General features: G+C 40.6%; 1 protein-coding gene across 2 annotated transcripts in view; it reads left to right on the top strand.

Moving 5' to 3' along the window:
• The first annotated feature begins 3,474 nt into the window (after positions 1–3,474).
• Positions 3,475–16,718, top strand: part of lgr4 (leucine-rich repeat containing G protein-coupled receptor 4) — a 55,385-nt gene continuing 42,141 nt past the window's right edge. For both annotated transcript variants that reach the window (XM_080027533.1, XM_080027532.1), the window contains exon 1: positions 3,475–4,303. In XM_080027533.1, coding sequence (XP_079883659.1) covers positions 4,122–4,303 — 182 coding nt within the window. In that variant the 5' untranslated portion in view covers positions 3,475–4,121. The remainder of the gene's footprint in view (positions 4,304–16,718) is intronic.

Here is a 16,718-nt window from a genome sequence, read left to right as displayed (position 1 = left end):
AGGTTGGTCGTGTTTTGCGTTCAGAGATGGTATTCTGCATACCCTGGTTGTAACGAGTGGTTATTTTAGTTACTGTTGCCTTTCTATCATCTCGAACCAGTATGCCCATCCTCCACTGACCTCTGACTTCAACAAGGCATTTGACGTCCACACAAATGTCGCTCACTGGATATTTTTCTTTTTCGGACCATTCTCTGTAAACCCTAGAGATGGTTTAGAGTGAAAATCCCAGTACCGTACTTTCCGTACTATATGCCGCACTGGACAATAAGCCGCAGGTGTTATGATGTTTAATTACCATATGTAAGAGTTCGTGCACAGAGGGGATTGTCGGGAAAGAGATGGCTGCTTGAGGAAGCTCCCACATTTCAACAAACAAGTTGCATATTTGCATAACGTACGTAAGTGTTACCATTTTGTGCAATAGTAGCTATTAGGGATGGGCACGAGTGTTTTCGCTACTCTTGTGATCGCTTGCATTCCTCGAGGATCAATCGATTCCTCGTTAAACTTTTTTCTATTTTTAGGACGCAACGCATCTGTCTACAGAACAACGGTTGACCGCAATAAAGCGCTCAATGCTTATGTCAAACAGTCACAGTTGCCATATGATCTTAAGGATTTATTTTCCACAAGTTTAAAACACATTTTCCTAACTGAAAGTAATTAAATAAGCGGGCCACAATTTAAACCGATCGAGTAGGTCTGCAGTGGAGAGAGAAAAAAGAGAGAAAAAAAGCATGGGCTGCAGTTGGCTAACATTCAAAATAGACATTTTAAATAAGAAGGGCAGCAAATAGGCCTACAATACAATTATTGTCCTACAATGTAAACACATAGATAGGCTAAATAACTCACCAAAGCAGTAGAAGTAGTAGGCTAGTATATCCAACCGCGTATGCTCACTCCTGTCCATGACTAATTACCGCGACTAATTCCTCGTTAACGGAACGTTACACCGTCGGCTTTTGAATCTCAATCCTATATTCCATAATAAAGGCTTCTTATCGTTTGCTCGAATGTGCCCGAAGTCAGCCTGGCTTCTTTACGTGCCTTTCCAAGTTTTCCAGCACCGCATTCAGCTCCGCGGTGCTGTGGAGACCACACACTGGCTGCGCTGCACGGAGGTGGCAGTTATTTGCGGTTTCTGTTTGACACAACGCTTAGTTTATTTAACTTGGATCAAAATATTTAATTTTGTTAAACTTTACATCCGTTTTGTGCCGTTTTGTACACGTATATAACATTTTAAAATAGGGGCGGCCCGCCGGCCGGCCTAAAGGCTACAAACACTAAAAAAAACAAAAAACTATTTTCTTCATCCACCAATCGAGATCATTTGAAACGAGGAGTACTCGAGTACTCGATTAGGCTACTAACGCCCATCCCCAGTAGCTACAGAATATATTCTGTGCTGTGTAATAACAGGGTTGAAAAACGGGGGAAAAGTCGCGGCTTGTAGGCCGAAAAGTACGATAGATCAGCAGTTTCTGAAATAGGCTACTCATACCAGCCCTCCTGGCACCCTCAATTGCCATGTTCAAAGTCACTTAAAACCCCTTTCTTCCCCATTCTGTTGCTCGGTTTCAACCTCAATAAGTTGTCCCGTCCAGGTCTACATGCCTAAATGCATTGAGTTGCTGACATGTGATTGGCTGATTAGTTATTAGTTAACAAGAAAATGAACCGCTGTACCTAATAAAGTGGCCGGTGAGTGTATAGTATGGGTGTCGGTTTGTAGCGTTCTCTCTTGTGATGGGATATTAATTTCGGGATCCCCGAATGTTTATTTGCCGATTATATGCAGAGCAGCTGACTGAGAGATCGGCTTTATGAAACGCGCACATTATATAAGTGATCACTGTATGAATAAAGAGCGATTTAACACTTATATTAACATAAATAAATCGCTTACTTCACCTTTAAGTAAACTACATTATCCCTGTGATGGGCAATTCCTTTTACAGCCAGCAGAGAATAAAGGACAGCAGTTAATTCACAAGATACACATTATAAAACAAAGATTTACTAATATTAAATAGGGACAAATCACAAAGGTCTCTTGCCACTGTGTCCAGAAGGGTCATGCCGGCAACCTCAACTCCCCTTTTCACCTTGTATAGGTGAACTGTAGTGGGTCTGAGCTCTTGCCCACCATGGAGTCAAACTCCTCAGCGACCACCCTCTCCATGCATTTGCAGAGGATTGTGGGGGTGAGTGCCACAGATCTAAAGCCGCTCATAGCTTGCATTTAAATGCATGCTAATACTCAGACCCAAATGCTGCTTATTACATGTTAAATGATCAACAATTTAACACTTGAAGTTACATTTTGCTGTCAATACAATACTATGTTTTGTATGTTATATGAGAACTTATTTGAGATATGTAATGCTCAGAACACTGTGTCACAACAAATCAGGTTTTAATACTTCATTGTTGTTAATAGTGTGCTCACAGGATGCATATTCCTAAATATATGTGTTGACTCATATTTCCTAAACAACCTGCATTTAGCCAAGTTAGGCTACTATTCTTTGAGCACAGGAGTAAACAAAGGGTCAAAAGGAGACCAGCATCAATAGGCTACTACTTGCCCCATCAGTCTCATTAACTGGCCACGTGTAGGCTGAGGGGTGAAAATTACAATTCAAAGATTTACTAACCAACTAGACCAGCCTCTGAAATGCACAAAAGCTAATGAACTCGGGTGGAAAGTAACTGAGCAGTCTACATTTACTTGCACTTTACTCAAATTTTTGTCATTTTCTGGTTCTTTATATTTCTACTCCACTAACATCCAGATGCAAATAGGTCTATTGTTGTAACACAACACTATGCTTTGATAACTGTTTAGCGCACTTTATAGGTTGATACTAAACATTATCAACAAATAAATTATGATGTATTATATGACACTTACAAGCCTGTTTTGATACCCATGAGTAAATTCACAAGCTACCCAACATTATAGAGGCTGCCAGCTGCAACATTGAAGTGATGATCTGTATCAATGATTATAATAGGCCTATATGCCTAAATTATCATTCTGAAAGGGCACTATTGCAATTTGTATTTTAATTCTGCTGAATACTTTTGTACTTTTACTTTAAATTTTTTTGAATGCATGACATTTACTTGTAACAGGGTAGGCTATTATTTCCTACACTGTGGTAGTCTAGTGTTACTTTTTTTTAAAGGTCTGAGTAGGTACACTTTCCACAGCTGCTAGTGTGGAGGCCTACAACAAACATTATTTTTAAAGAAGCATTTTTGTTTTGAACGTGGTTAAATAGTTTTTTTTTTACTGTGGAAAAAATAATCACTCACTACCCATACTGGACCTTCACACTTGTTTCTGTAAGTCGTCACTGCTAGTGTGCAGGGGTTGACAGTCTGACGTTGTGATGCAGGTTTCAGTGTTGCACACACAGGCCGGGCCCAGTGCTGCAGGTTGTCCGGTAGGGTGCCTGCCGAGCTGCTGCTACTACAAGCATGCTGTTGATGTCAGGAGCAGAGGAGGGGAACGCGAGGAATGGCTGAAAAACTGACGATGATCTCTTGCTACCAAACAAACCAGAGAGGGCAAACAATTGTCCGCAACGTTTAGAAACTGAACATTTTAACCGTCTCCGGATTAGCCCGTAACGCGACGCAGTACCAGGCACCGCTCGTGGCTTCCCCCTCTCCCACTGTGGTTATTTAATGGGACAACGAAATCGTAAAAAAAGCGCAAGGTAGGCTACCGCTCCTGTCGCCAGCAGTGCTATTTGATTTCCATGGACTTAATAAGACACACACGGGGTACTTAGAAATGTTTCACGGCAAGGTTAACCACCCGCCGTCGAAGACAATGTTTGTTTTTCGACAGTAGCTCAAATGTTAACGTGGATATTTGTTGTTTGGTTGATCGGGCTCGCGAATGTATGAAGTGCTCGGCGGTTATATTTTGTTTCGTAAAGCGTCTCGCAGCAGGATTTCATCTCTTCATAACTCGACCGACCGACCACATAAGAAGTGGACGTCCGGAATAGATTTTAACCACAAAACAAAGCCCCCTCCCACCCCTCTGTCCCCTCGTTTTTCTTTATCGCTTTCACCTGGACCTACGAGGAGTAAACATGCGTGTGGAATTATTCTGGATATGTTTGTGGTGCTTCCTTCGACCTGGTGCCACTGGTCAAGGGCAGTCGACGGCCGTTTGTTCGCCCTCATGCAGCTGCGATGAAGATGGGGGTGCAGACTGCTCCGGCAAGGGACTGACCACCGTCCCAACCGGGCTCAGTGCTTTCACCTACTACCTGTAAGTACTAACCCAGCACTCGGTCTGAACTACAACCCTAAAAAAAACACACACTGTGCATTCACTGGAAAGGGCCGAGTGTGGGACATTGTTGTGGTGTTTACATCGCAAGTGATCAAGGTGGGGGAAATTTTGCTCATGGCTCACCAGAGAGAAAATGTCCCAACGAAGAGGTTAGGAAGAGTCTCATAGTCAGCAAAGGCTTAAGTTAAAACTTGACAACTTGTCACCAACTTTTCATTGCAGTCAAAAAGTTAGATCTTTCCCTGGAATCATAGCCTATAAATATGCTCATTATGTTGTTATCGTATTATGTAGGTCTGCAACTAATGACATATGCCTACATAATCATTTACTGTTGAAGCAATCATAAATTATATTGAGTGAAATCCAGATTAATCAACCTTCAGAAAACTATTTCGATCACAGATTAAGCATTTCTGCAGTTGATTATTTTCCTTTTTTTTTATAAGTCCATCACAGTCAGAAGTTTCCACGGTAAAGTGATGCCTTATAATTGCTTGTTTTCTCCATCTCCAACCAATGGTTCCAAAATCCAAAAATATACAATTATTTTGAAGTTGAACTTATAAAAACAGCAAAACACATTTCAGAATGAAACCAGTGAATGCTGAACAATTTTGCTTTATTAAAAGCTAAATGCTTAATTCATTTTCAGATATGCTTTTTGACAAATTGCTTCAAATCTAGACATGGTGATGAGGTTTTTGCTAAACTTCATTATCAGCGTGATTTAATTCAGGACTGGTTGTGACTTTAGCAATCTATGTTCAGTCAGAGCTTTATTATTGTATCTGTTGTGCAGCAGCAGGTTACATCTTAAAGGGTAATTTGCTGATCCCAAATATGTTTTGTCCAGATATGAAAAGCTGTTTGTCTGGGCATTAAAGAGGACCTATTATACTACTTTTCTGGTCTTAATTTCTTGTTTTACACTGCTATAGAGCAACCTGACACGAATCACATCACAAAAAACTATGTAGATTTTCGGGAAGCTCTTTCTCTTATTTTGGCGATCCAGCACGTCCTGTCAACACTTGAGTGTGTGTGCTTCGGCAATCTCCGCTCCCTCCGCCTGTGCATAGGCCATCTCCGCTACCCTCCCCCCCGCCCCCTCTTGCAAACCCCACTCCGTTGTGATTGGTTACCTTCCTTCCGGAACACTTTCAGTGGCGGGAAGCGCGAGCATGGACCTATAAGGGCGCGAGGCAGACGCGAACAGGGAAGTGACAGCATTACCATACATGGAAACATCCGCGTGGTCACGTCACAAATTTTTATGCGACGTCACGAATTATGAAAGGGTAGACCGCTTTGAAGACGTGACTTCTCGACTGGCTAGAATAGTGTTTAGTGCTCTGCACAGACACCCCAGACGGTCAGCAGGGAATACGTCGAAATGCATGTAAGTCATTATTTGATAATTTAGTATGGTTAAGCATGACTATGAATCATCATAACAACGTTTATAGGTCATAAAAGTCAAAAAGCATCATAGGTCCTCTTTAACTCAGATTTGAAGCCAATATAACCACAGTTTGAGGCGCGTATGTGAGCTTCACTGTAGTGTACAATATATTTGCACATGCTGCGCCAGCTAGGGCTGGGCAGTATGGACCAAATCTTATATCACAGTATAGGTATTTGTATATCAAGGTATGGTATAGTATTTTTAGTTTAAATTCAATGGATTAAAATAACCGTATATTTTACTTTTATCACATTATGTTCCTCCTTTACTTGGAATTTTAATTTCCATACAAAAGAGTAACAGTTGCAAAATACCACACAAGTCTGGCTTTATTAGTCGGTCAGTGCAAAATAAAAATGAGAGCATCAACCAAATGTGTAGCCTAACTTTTTCAATTGATAGTAAATCAAAATAATGTAAGACTTGAGTTTTCCTTCAATATTTGCTCATCTTCATTTAAAAAAACTGTCAAAATAAACTACCGTGCAAATGTCTGGTAACAATTTCACTCCAGCTTCAACACAAATAATATTTTCAAGTTTGACTTGTTTTAAACTTAACATTAGACCAGCCTTGCTGCTGACTGTCTCCACCAATAACATTGCAGCGGTTGAGCCCTGCCCCTGAATATCGCTAAAGATGTCAGTGTTAGCCAGCTAGCTCACGAGAGCTAACCCAGTAAGCTACTTAATACAAGCCAACTCTGCGTCACAACAGCACGCCAAAGCGCCGCGCACAGCATCAAGTTCCCTTTGCCCGTTAACATTTTTGACCGTTTAAACCATCTGCTCTGCCAACCGTGACATGGAGTTGGTTTGTTAACTGTTAAGTGACGGCACACAGGAGCTAACAGCTAGAGTTAACAGGTGATGCTTATTCTACTGAGGGTAAAGAAGCTGTCTAGCAGCCCAGCACTCGGCTGCAGTGCCACGTGTGGCGCGGCGGTGTGCATGTAGTGTAACTGTAGGGACTCGGAGGGACAGCTGCCTCCCGCAACATGAACTGTTTTTCCCTGCGGTAAACGGTATGGCCAAATCTCTCCCGGTGGACACTTTTATATCGTCCACGGTATGATACCGTCATACCGCCCAGCCTAGTTGCAGCTAGTAACTAGTGCAGGCCGGGGAAATATTTGATTTAAGCATTTTGTTTATTTTTTCACAGTGCAAATTTAGACGATTTTTGTATCACAGAAGTACTATTGAAGATGCAACACCTGCTCGCTGCTCCTACATTTTGATTTTCCCTCCTCTTAAGTTTGGGTAGTACATGATATGTGAGCGAAGCACGTTTTGATTTTGATATACGGACTGCTGAGTTTCTACATGGAGCCAGATTTTGGGTGCGTTATTCTGCATGGATTGTAGCCAGCAGTGCTTCATTGTCAGTGCTGCGACTTCAGTACTTGGTAGTCAAGTTTGTGCCATTATCAAATCCTCAGCACAAGTGGTTAGAGCTTAACAACTGCTTTAAGTAAGGAGGGCCCTTTTTTTCATTTTTATAAAAAGTAGAGCAAATGGGCGCCAGGTAGGTTAGATGTTTATGGAGAGGTGCATACAGTTGATGATTGCCCCATGAAGAAACAACTCAGTTTCACAACCTCTGGGTTAATCATACACTAAAGTTACCACCTCTGCAACAGCATTGAAAACAGCAATTTAGTGTGGCTTTTTGTAATTACACTGATCCTCATAAGAATAGAATTGTTAGATTTATGACTTTTACTTTACTCAGGCTCTCGCCTTTTTAAGATGTGTCATTTGAGTGAGACAAAAACTTGTATTTCACCTTTCCTAAAAGTTTGTTCAGTTATGCCACTTGTAGAATGGTGGCCTATGCCTTGCTATTTTGCCACCTGAAATCACCACTGTGTTAGGTAAAGTAAATGGAGGAAGTGGATTCATATACCGGCTGTCAAGACATCTCACACTAGGCCTACTCCTCGCAGCTGAAATTTGCAAAACACTACTCTGGGAAAGTTAAAAAAAATGCATTTATTACGGGCAGGCAGACATCTTAATCACAACATGAAACAGTGTTTTCAAAAAATTATACCATAGCCCTTACTGACTCTCCGCTGGCCTATTTTACATCAAAATAAAAAAACAATATGTTATTTTCGAGATACAGTATGTGCTATCGCCTTGTGGCACTGCCTGCTTTGCACACTGTAATCTAATGCTCTGTGACAGATTTTAAACACTAAACTTACCTATTATCACTTCCAACTCTTAAAAAAGTGTGTGAAAGGTTGTTTGTCCCTCTCTCTGTCTTGCTCACATTTGTTCTCCTGGTCTCTTGAACTCAAGTTGTCCTCTCCCACTCCCTCAGTCTTTTGTATGTGGAGCACTGGGGTTAGGGATCATGATGGATTAGTGAGACATATTGCAGCTGCAAGGGCTCCTTCTCTCATGGCTAATGCAACCACAATGGTCGACTGGGGTGTAAAGGAAAAAAAAATCTCACGTATGTGTGTTTAGTCATTGCAATACTTGAACGAAACGTGTGGATTTGTTTGCAGTTATCATGTCTTTGGAGTAAGTGTCATCGCGAAGAGACACTGAGAAAAATCTAGTCAGTGGAAACAACAACAAGGAACATAGTAGCAGAAACGGACACATTCAAGGTAGTGATTTATTAGTGTAACAATGTCCAAAGGTCAGGCAAATTCCTCATTATAGGTAGCGCCTATTCATTCTGATGTTGTCGTCCTTTCTTGTGGTAATGTTGGACCACACGTTTAACAATGAATCATATGACAACGTTGGATTGGACTCGTACCTACAGCCCGCAGGGGCTTAGGTTTTGGCATCTGTAGTGGAAACAGCCCTATCGCAGAAAAGCAGATGAGAGAAAGGAGGAGGCCCCTCAGCCAGTAACAAAGCAAACACTCCTTTTGGAGGTATGTAGTTTACCTGCTGCCACTAAGTCTCTGCACAGGTTTAAAACATTTTTAAATAGTGTCTGGACTCGTGTGCATTTTAAGGGAGCAAGAAGAGGGTTATTGCAGAGTACATATCACTTGGGTTTGGTCCTCCTTTCCTAGTACCAACAAGGTTGAGAGAGACTTAGGGAAAAAAGGAGGGGTAGCTTAGGGGGTCTTGCACTCTACTGGTGGAGCTCGCTGGCTTCACCATTGGTGCCCTCTATCCATTTTTAACTGAATGATACTTTTGTTCTTGGTCAGCAGAGGTGAAAGGAGCCAGTCAGTGGTCTCCACTCTCCAAACAGGATGACTTGAGGATGGGAGGATATTAACACCACCCCAACCCTGTCCGCCACTTATACATATTTTCCCATCCCCCCATCAAACAGTCTCTAACGGCTAATTATTGCACGTTTGCTCAATCATACATGTTTTTTCCTGTTTTTTAAAACATTAATATATGTCCCCTGTTTCACTTAAAAACTCCTAAAGTATGACAAAATACAACCCTCTCTCCTTTTCTCCACCTCCATCTTTCTGAAAACCTTTATGTTATAAAGGGAGAAGCCATGCTGATGTTACACAGAATAGAAAGCATATTTAGATACATGAATGACAACAACCACTTGATGATTGGAATAACATGTTTGAAAAGGAGTGGGAAGAAGTTTACACCCCTTCTCCCCATTAGGCAAATCCCTTTAGGGTTAAACCAGTGTTTCCCCCAGAAAATGGCTTAGTCAAGGTGGTCACTGCCCCGGGTGATGGGAGGCGCGGTGCGCCACGGCGAAGATTTTGGGGGTATTTTGCTCAAAGATGCCAATGCGCAGTAAAGAAATAAACAACTGTTAATTTGAATACAAAAATACAACAGACACTGACCTTACAGTTGTGCCATTTTGTTTGCTATGTGCAAGTACAAATGATGTGCAAACATACAAAAGTACAAAGCACAATTGAAGAGAACCTCTACTGTGTTGGTGCAATACTATACAGACACACTAAATACAAATAATGGACCATACTCTTAACATGTGTATGCACATCAAAGTGCTAATTCAACTTTTTAAAGTTCCTTTTTGGATGGGGGCTGTTGTGCGATTATTGTGGACAATAGGCCTACTGTGATGCGATAGCCTATAATTCATTAATGGTTATTTTGAGCCTACTTGCTTGATTTCTTTTTAAATACAGAGGTTAATGGTCGTTTTGGAACATGTATTTCCCAATTTAAAACATAAAAATAAAGCAGCATTGAAAATGAAAATACATCTTCTTGGCCTACACTAGCATGCTGTTTGAAAAATAACTCAATAGTTGAAATAATTGATACAATGTGTTTTCTCCTTAACCCTTTCATGCATGAATTATGATATCCTTAGTCTGGATTTTTTTCTCAAGTGATTTTATACTTCTTTAGGCATGAAAAGAAAAAATATAACTTCATTTTTTTTAAACACACATTTTTCAGAGAGTTTTACACATGTCCACTCGGGTGGACTCCATGCGTTTTGACTTCTCAATTTTGACCTTATTTATTTAACAAAACAGTGAAAAAAATGATATATTATCTGAAAACTATAAAATAATATATATTTTCAATGCCTGTTCACATATATTAACATATTCCAATACTTCAATCCAATGAAAAAGCGTGGAATAATTTTTTCAATAAAAATTTTCTATAAAAATAACAGATAACTTTTTCCTTGGTTCTCCAATTTCTCTTTTTCAGGTGTAATTCAGTAGTACAGCCTACTGACTTGTACATCACTTCATCAAAGCTATTTTAATATGAAAATTGGCATCATAGTGACACCAACTGTTTTACACATAATAGAATAATCTGGATTTTTTTTTTTTTTTTTACACAAATACTTCAAGTTGCACTCTAATAACATAAATCAATTGATTTAAAACCAAAAAGTTGCAGCAAAGTAAGCTTTTTCAAGCACAACACATCTGCAGTCATAGTATTTATTGAAGTCCGTGATGCATGATGTCCAATTTAGTGGACATGTGATTAAACATCATTTCCTCCCAATGTAAAATCAATAATTGGAAATTTGAACAACTATATGACTCCTAAGATGTTACTTGATGTTGCCATATTTTTTTTACCTGCCAGAGTCTGCTATTCTTGAAGTATTTACAGGATATTCCTGAGCTACACAACTTTTCTGCTCCCTGTCGGCCATCTTGGTTTTGACTAATTGTAGCTGCTCTTACAATGGTTGGCCACTGGTTGGCAGTGCATTGGATGACACATAAGAGTCCACTGTAGTGGCTGATATGCAACTAGGCGATCTACACCCATGCATATTCAAGAAAACAGCATTTGAATAGCTGTCCACTGTAGTGACCTCTATGCGTGAAAGGGTTAAAATTACTAAATGCATTTCAAAGACAGTAAGAGTGTGGCACTTCTGTACACTTACTGAAACTTGCCTGGGCCATCACTCTCATGCATTCATCAAACTTTTCTCTGCCCTGTCTGAGCTGATAGATAGGTTGTGTTGCCATGGTGATGTGACAGTTCTAGCTTTGCAGAGTACTTCTTTCTGTTCAGCTAAATATCCCCATAGAACTGCACTGGTTAAATGTCGGTTTGCTTCTGCTCGTTTAACTCTCCCGTAGTAAATTGCGGCCTTTCGCACAGTTATGACCATGCACAAGCACACATCGCGCTTGCTAGTAAATTAAGAGAAAAAAAAATATATTTATATATATATATATTTTTTTTTGGGTGGTTGGTAGTCAAGGAGGGGGGCTGGCGTTGCTAAGGCGGCCGCCTTTGCCATAAAGCGCTGGGGGAAACACTGGGTTAGTTCCAAAACAATAAGAAAAAACTGAGTTTGATGACGTCATCATGGATCATTGAAACATCTTAAGCGAGAGAATAGTCTAAGGCATAATTGTGGTCCATCACGATAACACAAACAGTTTAAAACATTTAATTAAAAAAATGTTTCCCTTAAAAATAAATACATTAACCTAAACTTAAAGATTTCAGAGTCTGGCACTTCTCTAGACTTACTGAAACTTGGTGGCAAAGGTGGCTGGTAGATGAGAAAATTTACCAGCCAGACAAGATTTTTTTGCCAGCCAGAAATAGTAAATTGCTTTTTCTTTTAGCATGTCATCTTGGTATCATTAGAGATTATAAATCACTATTATAGTGGTGTAAATATGTTGCAAAATGTAGATAATAGCTTAGCCTATTCGGTGCCTTTTTATTGGGCATCAACCTGGGCTCAGTCGTGTATTATTAGAAGATGGACTCGAAGCATAAAGGGCTTCATATGGCGTTTACGCCTGTGAGTGCACAGCTAAAATTATTTATCAGTCAAATTTACACATTTCCAATTAATTCAGGATGTTTCCTAGAAATGGGCATTAGTAGAATTTATTCAAGACAAAGGGCAGTGAAAATATGATTCTTTAAAAAAAAAGTTGTCTTGTGTCTCAGTTTACCCCAGAGAAATCAAGGGGGTAAACTGATCCACTGACTTTTTCCACTCTGAAACTACCATAACCACACATGTTGTAACAGTTAGAATCCTGACAGCTAGCTTGAAAACCAAATATTCCAAAACTAATGTCAACTAGTAACAGAATGATGGAGTTTGGTCAATTAAGCAAAACATTTTTCTAAAACTCTGATCAAATACAACATATAATTCATATTCAATAATTAACATTCAAATGACAGATAGAGTTACACTGCAATCCAAATTATAAGGCAAATTAGATTTCCCCAGATGTTCCTAAATAGTCGATGCAAATCACAGTCATTATCATTTTCAAGTCATCAACCGTTTGAGTGTATTTCAAATTTTATTGAACAAACCTCCCAATAATAAAAGTATTTAAAAAAAAATAAAAAACTCCAAATGCACTGTTCCAAATCATTATGCACAACAGAGTTTCAAAACATTTTATAGGTTGTAAACAACTAAAAATGGTAATTTGTTGAATTTGCAACATTAGGAGGTCATAGTGAAATCAAAAGCTATTTCAATCAAAAACATCTTAACAGGCCAAGGTATGTTAACATAGGACCCCTTCTTTGATATCACCTTCACAATTCTTGTATCCATTTAACTTGTGAGTTCTTGGAGAGTTTCTGCTTGAATATCTTTGCAGGATGCCAGACTAGCCTCCCATAGCTGCTGTTTTGATGTGAACTGCCTCCCAACCTCATAGATGTTTTGCCTGAGGATGCTCCAAAGGTTCTCAATATGGTTGAGGTCAGGGGAGGATGGGGGCCACACCATGAGTTTCTCTCCTTTTTATGCCCAAAGCAGCCAGTTACACAGAGGTATTCTTTGCAGCCGAGGTCATTTTCACACCGTCAGGGACCCTGAAGGTGCCAACCAGCTCTCTCCCCATGATTCCGGCCCAAAACATGACTCCGCCACCTCCTGTCTGCCGTCGCAGCCTTGTTGGGACATTGTGGCCATTCACCAACCATCCACTACTCCATCCATCCGACCATCCAGGGTTGCACAGCACTCATCAGTAAACAAGACTAGGGCTGCAACAAGTTTGTTGAGTCGCGCGATTAATAAGTCACTTGTAGGCGCGGCACTGTTTACATCCAGCCGCCGACAGGTTCATGCACGCCCACAGCGAGCCTTCCGCACGTGAAGCGGTGCGGGAAAGCTATAGTGTGAGCGGCCACAGCTTGCATTTTGGTCATATCTAACACTGGACTGTAGGCCTATATAAAAGTGTTGTACCTTTGCTGTCTTTGGGTTAAAAAAACTCCTTCAACTCAGTATCCGTCTAGTCCAAAAAAACTCTGTCAGCTGCTGCTGCTGCAGACGGGCTCGGAGAGTCGGCATCGGCGCATCAACAGTCATTCAAAGCAGCGGCAGTAATCACACAACCGAACGGTGTAGAAAGTCCCTTCAGTTAAAAATAGTAATCCAGTTTTTAAATCCATGTTAAAATCGGAAGGATATAGAGCTAGTTAGCTTGAAAAAAGTAGCAAACATGTCAACTGTGATGTGTTCAGGCCGGCTCAGTAATATGATTGATGTGTTCAAATGCAACACAAAAAAAAAGAAATTTGAGATTTTGGCGAAAACTTGTTTTCCCAGCAATATAAAATAGATAGTAAAGATGGAATTATGATGACCTATTTAATGTCCTATCTTGAGCTATGATCATATCAGCAATTAAAGCAATAATACAAGTTATATTCCAACAAAATAATAGAAAAGTATCAATAGTAATATCAACAAAGACTTGGATCGTTATCGGTTGACTGGTTTACCATGGACATCCCTTATATACTGTATAAATGTATATCATACACTGTATGTTTTTTTTGTGTTATCCCAGTTAAGTTTATTTTTTATCATTTAATATTACTTTTAATAGTTCCGGGACGTTGGAGCAATAACCTGGTGTTTTGACACTTCAGTCTGCACTGTGAATTTGAAGTAATGTTCAGTTTTTGAATAAAGATGCAGCATTTACAATTTTTTTTTTTATCCGATTCATCGATTAATCGAAAAAATAATCGACCGATTAATCGATTATTAAAATAATCGTTAGTTGCAGCCCTAAACAAGACTGTTTGAAGATGAGTCTTCATGTATTCCTGAGCCCACTGCAACTGTTTCAGCTTGTGATCATTGTTTAGGGGTGGCCGAATAATAGGTTTATGAACAACTGCAAACTTCTGGATCCTACACCTTGAGGTTCGCGGGACTCCAGAGGCACCAGAAGCTTCAAATACCTGTCTGCTGCTTTGTGATGGCATTTTAGCAGCTGCTCTCCTATTCCGATGAATTTGTCTGGCAGAAACCTTCCTCATATTACCTTTATCCGAACGAACCCGTCTGTGCTCTGAATCAGCCACAAATCTCTTCACAGTACGATGATCACACTTAAGTTTGACGCTTTTAGGCAGCAGAGAGATCCTTTTTCTTTCCCATATTGCTTGAAACCTGTGGCCTGCTTAATCATGTGGAACGTCCTTGTTAAGTAGATTTCCTTTGATTGGGCTTACTTAGCAAACTGATTATCACAGGTGTCTGAGATTGATTTCAATTATCCAAAGCGCCCTGAGACACAATACCATCCATGAGTTTAAATAAAATACAAAAAATGTAATGTTTATGACACTTAATTCCAATTTGCATAATAATTTGTGACATACTGTAGATTAAAACACTGTCTGGGGGTCAGAACACAGGACCCTTACGCGCCCCACACACATCCTGCGTCTACCTCTGGAGCGCGTCGCGTTACCTTACTGCTGCCTCTCTCGGACTTTTCTCGGACACACATGCAACGTCTCAGCAGCTGCTGCTGCTGCAGCGCTGCTTCTAAAAGCCCTATCTTTCCAAATAGAGTTTTCATAGATAATTCCCATTAAAAATGAAGTTCTTTCATGTCATCTATGATGCATATGATTTATATTGAGTCTGCAGTAATCCGTGCGCCCCATTGCCATTTTTCTTCTTTTCTTTTGCCATATTTTCGCTTGTTGGAAGTTTTATTTTGAAGGGGACACACCAGGAAATGGTGAAACTACAGCGAAAGCTGCCAGTATAGCAGAGTATTTCAAAAATCACTTTACTGATTTATACGGGAGAGAGAGAGGGGGGTGTGGTCGGGGAAGAAGAAGGCCGTAGACACAGATAGAGCAACGGAAAACTGTTGCGCTCATCATGATCTTTTTTAGTTCTTCACTATATTGGATCTCAATATGTGTCATTTATCCAAAAATGAAATGCCAGAACTAATTGAAAATTAGGTTTTAAATCCCTCGGATTTTGATTGCACAATTAAATCGTGAAATAAAGGGATTATTCGCGTATACGACTGAGGGATGTTTTATTTTGAAATAAACACACCGGGTAAACGTGTAACTAGAGTGAATGCTGCTGGTATGACTGTCAGCAGAGTATTTCTCTATCAGTTAAAGCACAGAGACGCGAGAGAGACGCGCTGCTCTCAGAAAAAAATAGGCGAGCCTCCTGAGGTGAAGGGGAGCGTCGCTGCAGACGTGCCTCCGACGCGCCTCAGCAGTGCGTCTGAGGTTGGATGTGTGCTCGCTCTACGTTGATTTCACAGTCTGTGACAAAAAGTCAGACGCAGACGCGAGGTAGACGCGCAGTAGAGGTAGGATGTGTGTGGGGCGCGTTAGAGCCAGCTAGTGTCTGGGGGTCAGAGCCATCGGCGTCGGCAGACCCTTTTCACCGGGGCACGTGCCCCGTTGTGGATCTGCGGTGCCTGGGTATGCCTGGGGCACTGATTTTTTAATTAATTAATTTATTTATACCTTTAATTTTTTTTTATTTAAGTCTGACTCATCTGGCAATCTACAGAATGCATGCTTGCATTTTTTTTTCTTAAAATAGGCCTATATGCATGGTGCCCCCCTCATTGGCCGGCCGCTGCAATGAAATGTACGTGACGAATGCACACACTGAGGAGAGAATCATTCTCCTTGATATCGACTTTTTGAACCTGTCCAGCACAGCGTCAGCGACAATTCACTCCGGCCGGCGTGAAGTGAAGTAAACAGTAACGGCCTCCACACACATCCTGCGTCTACCTCTGGAGCGCGTCGCGTTACCTTACTGCTGCCTCTCTCGGACTTTTCTCGGACACACATCGTCTCAGCAGCTGCTGCTGCTGCAGCAGCGCTGCTTCTAAAAGCCCTATCTTTCTACATAGAGTTTTCATAGATAATTCCCATTAAAAATGAAGTTATTTCATGTCATCTATGATGCATATGATTTATATTGAGTCTGGACAGTAATCCGTTCGCCCCATTGCCATTTAAAAAAAAAACTTTTGCCATATTTTCGCTTGTTGGAAGTTTTATTTTGAAGGGGACACACCAGGAAATGGTGAAACTACAGCGAAAGCTGCCAGTATGAAGTCAATATGACTCTCAGCAGAGTATTTCAAAAATCACTTTACTGATTTATACGGGAGAGAGAGAGGGGGGTGTGGTCGGGGAAGAAGAAGGC

The sequence above is a fragment of the Ammodytes marinus genome (assembly GCF_949987685.1).
Source record: "Ammodytes marinus genome assembly, chromosome: 1".
Taxonomy (NCBI): domain Eukaryota; kingdom Metazoa; phylum Chordata; class Actinopteri; order Uranoscopiformes; family Ammodytidae; genus Ammodytes; species Ammodytes marinus.
Note: the sequence above shows the minus strand (reverse complement) of the source record. Positions and strands in the feature narration are given on the sequence as shown.